Source organism: Trachymyrmex septentrionalis, unplaced genomic scaffold (assembly GCF_001594115.1).
Source record: "Trachymyrmex septentrionalis isolate Tsep2-gDNA-1 unplaced genomic scaffold, Tsep1.0 scaffold1, whole genome shotgun sequence".
In the NCBI taxonomy this organism is placed as follows: Eukaryota; Metazoa; Arthropoda; class Insecta; order Hymenoptera; family Formicidae; genus Trachymyrmex; species Trachymyrmex septentrionalis.
The window spans coordinates 1,179,248-1,183,564 of NW_017304123.1; the positions used below are offsets into that span (position 1 = coordinate 1,179,248).

Below are 4,317 nucleotides of genomic sequence, written 5' to 3' on the forward strand. Positions count from 1 at the left end.
AGAAGAGACATTAATCTACACCAGTCTAATGCCTAACTTAATTCTATGCAAAAGAAATGAATCAACTATAACAATTATGAATAAAATTACACAAGAGATAAGATTTTCAGCGACATGATTTTTGTACAAAGAGATGCATCTGGGGTTTCATTAGGAAATATCTAATGGAATTGTCACACATTCGAACAACATCGAAATTCTTCATTTCTAAACATAAAAATTCACTTGAATCTGAAACTGGATGCAAGATTCGGCGTATTCCCGAGTTCTTCATCGGAGCGAGCCAAAATGGAAAGTTGTGACTAAAGTAGCACAAATAAGTGTTACACTGGTATAGAAAGCGAGGAGGCTGTTAAAATGCAAAATTGACAATGCGCGCGGGGGAAGATGATACATCGCGTCTGTAACGGCCGTTAAATCTTGGCCATCGATGGACGAATTTCTGTGAATACGATCGAAAAGAGGATCCTGCCAAGTGCCAGAACACTTTACGCTACGACGTACCAGGTATCAGGGGCAGACAGATAAGAAATCTCGCGCTCGTTCGGCGCGAACAGGTGCTCGAAAAAGTCATCCGAGGTAGGAGTGGAGAAAGGCGAAATCCACGCGAAAGAGAAAGAAGCGTGGCGACGAGAACGACGACGACGACGACGACGACGACGACGACGACGACGATGATGACTTTGATGACGATGACAGCAGAGAGAAAGGCGAGGAGAAGAATAGCGGATCCGCGCCCAGCCGACGCACAACAAACATGAGTGAACTGCCGCGCGGACGATCCGCCGTCCGTCCGGCCAGCGCTGCCGAACGAACGAGGCGACTGGCGCCACGGGAAGAAAGAGAGCGAGAGAGAGAGAGAGAGGGAGGGAGGGAGATAGAGAGAGAGAGAGAGAGAGAGAGAGAGAGATGACGCCGTGAGAATTTGACGACGGGCAAGAGCCGGGACGGGGATAACCGCGGCGCGCGCGGTAACCCGGGCAGAGAGACAGAGAGAGACAGACACACACACATCACACCACACCGCCTTACACAGTACACTCGTATTCGGCGTAGGTCTCAACATGGCGGTATGGCCGTTGAGGAAAGAAAGCTCCCAACTCCCATTCCAAGCCAAGGGCCCGCGCCGCTGTCGCTAATCGCTACGTCGCACGGCGTACCGCGGTGCGGCGCGGCGTGCCGCGTTCATGCACCGCCGCGATTATAACGCGCCACACGCGCTAAAGCTACGAGCGCTCATACACCATTACACCTACAACGGGTTACGGGCGACGGGCGGCGAACGGCGAACGCCAAGCTCCCGGCGTCGCGCGGGATCGCTTACCTGATCACAAGACGGAAGTCCGCTTATCCACACACACACACACGGCAACTCGAATCGAAAAGCACTAGCACTACGTACAACACGATCCCCGGACAACTCGTACTCTACGCCTTAACGCTTCTACGCTTTCTCCCTCGCTCGTCTCGGTTTAAGTTTGGTCGGTCGGTCGGTGTTATGGCCGCCGTAAGCGAGTTAGTGGCCCCACCGTATATCACCGCACTCACTCTCACTCGTGCGAGCGCGAGCGCGAGCGCTCGGTTCGCGTACGGCGTACGCAACGATGAACGGGACGGGACGAGTTGGGAACGCGGGTCGCGGAGACGCGGTCCGACACCACTCCGAGAGCAGGCTTGTACAGTCCCCGAACTTACACACGCGTGCCCGTTTCTCTCCCAGCGCGACTCGCGGTACGCACGTATATCAATGCTCCGTCTCGTGCCCCGTCGACGACGTTATCCTCGAGCTCCGCGCAATCGAGTCCCTTTCCGTGCCCATGGCGATCTCGGATCTAGAAACTTAACGATCGCAGCACCAACAATGGCTACGCATTCTTCCGCGACGTACCGAAATGGTTCCGTTCCACCGTTCCCTACTAACGACCCGTCTCTCTCGCATCGCATGGCGAGACTAGCGACGTGAACCTCCAACGCAACGCCAAGCGCGCCAATTACGAATACCACAGCGACGCCTGACGGGCTTCGCTTTCTTTATTTCAAGACAATACCGCTCAATACGGATCTACCGTCGTCGTCAATATCGATCGACCAATAGCAGGAAGATTTTTCCTTCCTGAAGAGGGGAGGGGGGGGGTGGGGCGTTTTGGTTTTCCCTTCCTAATCTACCACGCATGTGAGCTTCTAAAAATGGATAAGATGAAGGGATACTCTTGTCGTTTGATTCGTACAGGCAAAATGTGGAAAATCACGTATTGACCTGAATTTAGTTTCAGTCACACATTTATTACTTAGAATTACAGATAACAGAAATATGTATATATACGTATATATATATTTTCGCATACAAGTCTTTATTTGCGTAATCGTGTACAGGCTTCATTAACCGAAGAAAAAAATTAATTTCCAGTTTTTATATGTCCCATAATGCACTAGTCTCGATGGAAATCGAGATAGAAGTATAATATAGATATCAGTAGCATAAGTTATCGATAATATCATTAATAATAAAGAGTTCGTGTCGTTCGTGAAACTCGTCACATCGCGCGCGGCAATCAGCATGCCGGAGCGAAACTTGACATAGACTTTATCGCCGTGCCCGTGGCCCGTGCCGAGGAACGGTCCGATTCCAACGATTCTGCTGTTGCCACGCGACGCATCATGGGAAAGCGCGAGAAACGCAAAATCCATAATTACCGACTCACGAAGGTACCGACCGCGTCTCAACGGTCGCTCCGAAGCTGATAGACGCAACGATACGGAGAGAGCTGACAGCACGTGGCCCCAAGGCTTTTCGTGGCCGCGCGATTTAACATTGCATTTCGCCGTGACGTGACGTGTGTGTCCCGTCACGGACACGTCGTTATCGGATTACGCTCTCATCCAACATGGCGACACATGGGACACATTACGATCGATCTCCCCCTCGTCCCCCCCCCCGTGGCCACGAGAGTCGAGACTGTCGAACGAGAGACACGGGGAGACACGATATCGCGCGGGCGGATAATATGAAGGTGACAGTGGCTCGTCCAAGACGATAGCTCCGCTATCACCTTGGATTGGTACGACGCCACGGCCTTCACCGGATCACCGCGTCGCGTCGAGCAGAATCGTGGACTCGTGACACGCCACTACGAGAGTCAAATCAAGTGTCGGCTTGATTTAGCAGTGGCTTCGTTCCGTCGGTAGCATGCTCACGAAAAATATGATAATTTTCGAGCAACTACCGTTTCTCATCAGTTTATCAGGAGGCTCCTGGTGGACAGCCGACCACGTGCGTTCGACGCGGCGGCGTCACTCCGGCGGCACAATATGGCGAGTTCTTCGTGTCAATGTCTTTGTGTATGTACGTATATGTGGACGCGCGTGTATCACTCGGAAACTCGGACACTACCTCGCACTACGATGAGCCGACTCTCACTGCGTGGCTGCGTGGTACCACGACCCACGACCGACGACGCGAATGAGGAAATGCCGAGACCGACAGTTTCGACCAGTTTCGACGTGACGCGCGAGACTCTTCCCCCCGAGATTCTTGACATTGACCCGCCTCTCCGCTCCGATGACGTAATGATATACGAAAGTTAGGGAGAAAAGAATAAAAAAAAAAAAAAGAGAAGAGATACGTACGTACGGCGATAGGTATACGCGATGGTGCGTTGGACTCTGCGCGTTTCTCTCTTTCCGGTCGCCATTTAACTCCGCGTTCTGACCGACGATTGGTTTGTGCTTGGTGGCGTCTCTCTGACGCGGACCAATCGTCCGAGGGACCGATATTGATGAGTCATTGCTTTTGCGATAGAGCATATTGATACCTGACTGTATAAAATTACAAAAGTAAGGATAATCGGTTTTTGTTGGCTTGATGGACCAAGAATTTCGAAATTTGTCAAATTTTCTACGGTGTTATTTATGGTGGTTTTTTTCTTATGTCAAGATTTCCTTATGTCTACACAGCAGGTATCTGTGCGTACAATAAAAGGAATCCTTGAGCAGAACAGCATAAAAGATTATCCCATAGATACCTGAAAGTTTCCATTGAGAGACACGTATAAAAATATACCAAATATGTAGAGAGATAAATAATCTTTGGAAAAAGAAGATAGTCTTAAAATATGTTTATTGTAAATCAATCTTATGTAAATTCAAACTTGCATCAGTTGTTAGGTATACGAACGATTTCCAGAAACAGATCTTAAATATTATGTTCCTCTCTAATTTTTTTCAAATAGATTTTTACAATGCACATATTTATTGCATTAAAATATATATATATATTTATTTATTTATCATAATTTATTATATTCTACCGCAAGCTTT

At 49.3% G+C, this 4,317-nt stretch overlaps 1 protein-coding gene across 11 annotated transcripts in view; it reads right to left on the reverse strand.

Moving 5' to 3' along the window:
- LOC108753133 (homeotic protein female sterile-like) overlaps positions 1-3,729 on the reverse strand; it is a 34,500-nt gene extending 30,771 nt beyond the window's left edge. For 4 of the 11 annotated variants that reach the window (XM_018495149.1, XM_018494665.1, XM_018494596.1 and 1 more), the window contains exon 1: positions 3,628-3,729. In XM_018495149.1, the coding sequence (XP_018350651.1) occupies positions 3,628-3,692 (65 nt within the window). In that variant the 5' untranslated portion in view covers positions 3,693-3,729. Of the gene's footprint in view, positions 1-1,324; positions 1,937-3,224; positions 3,587-3,627 lie in introns of those variants that run through there. The other 7 variants (XM_018495327.1, XM_018494981.1, XM_018494907.1 and 4 more) reach the window with 4 other exon arrangements.
- Between the last annotated feature and the right edge of the window lie 588 nt (positions 3,730-4,317).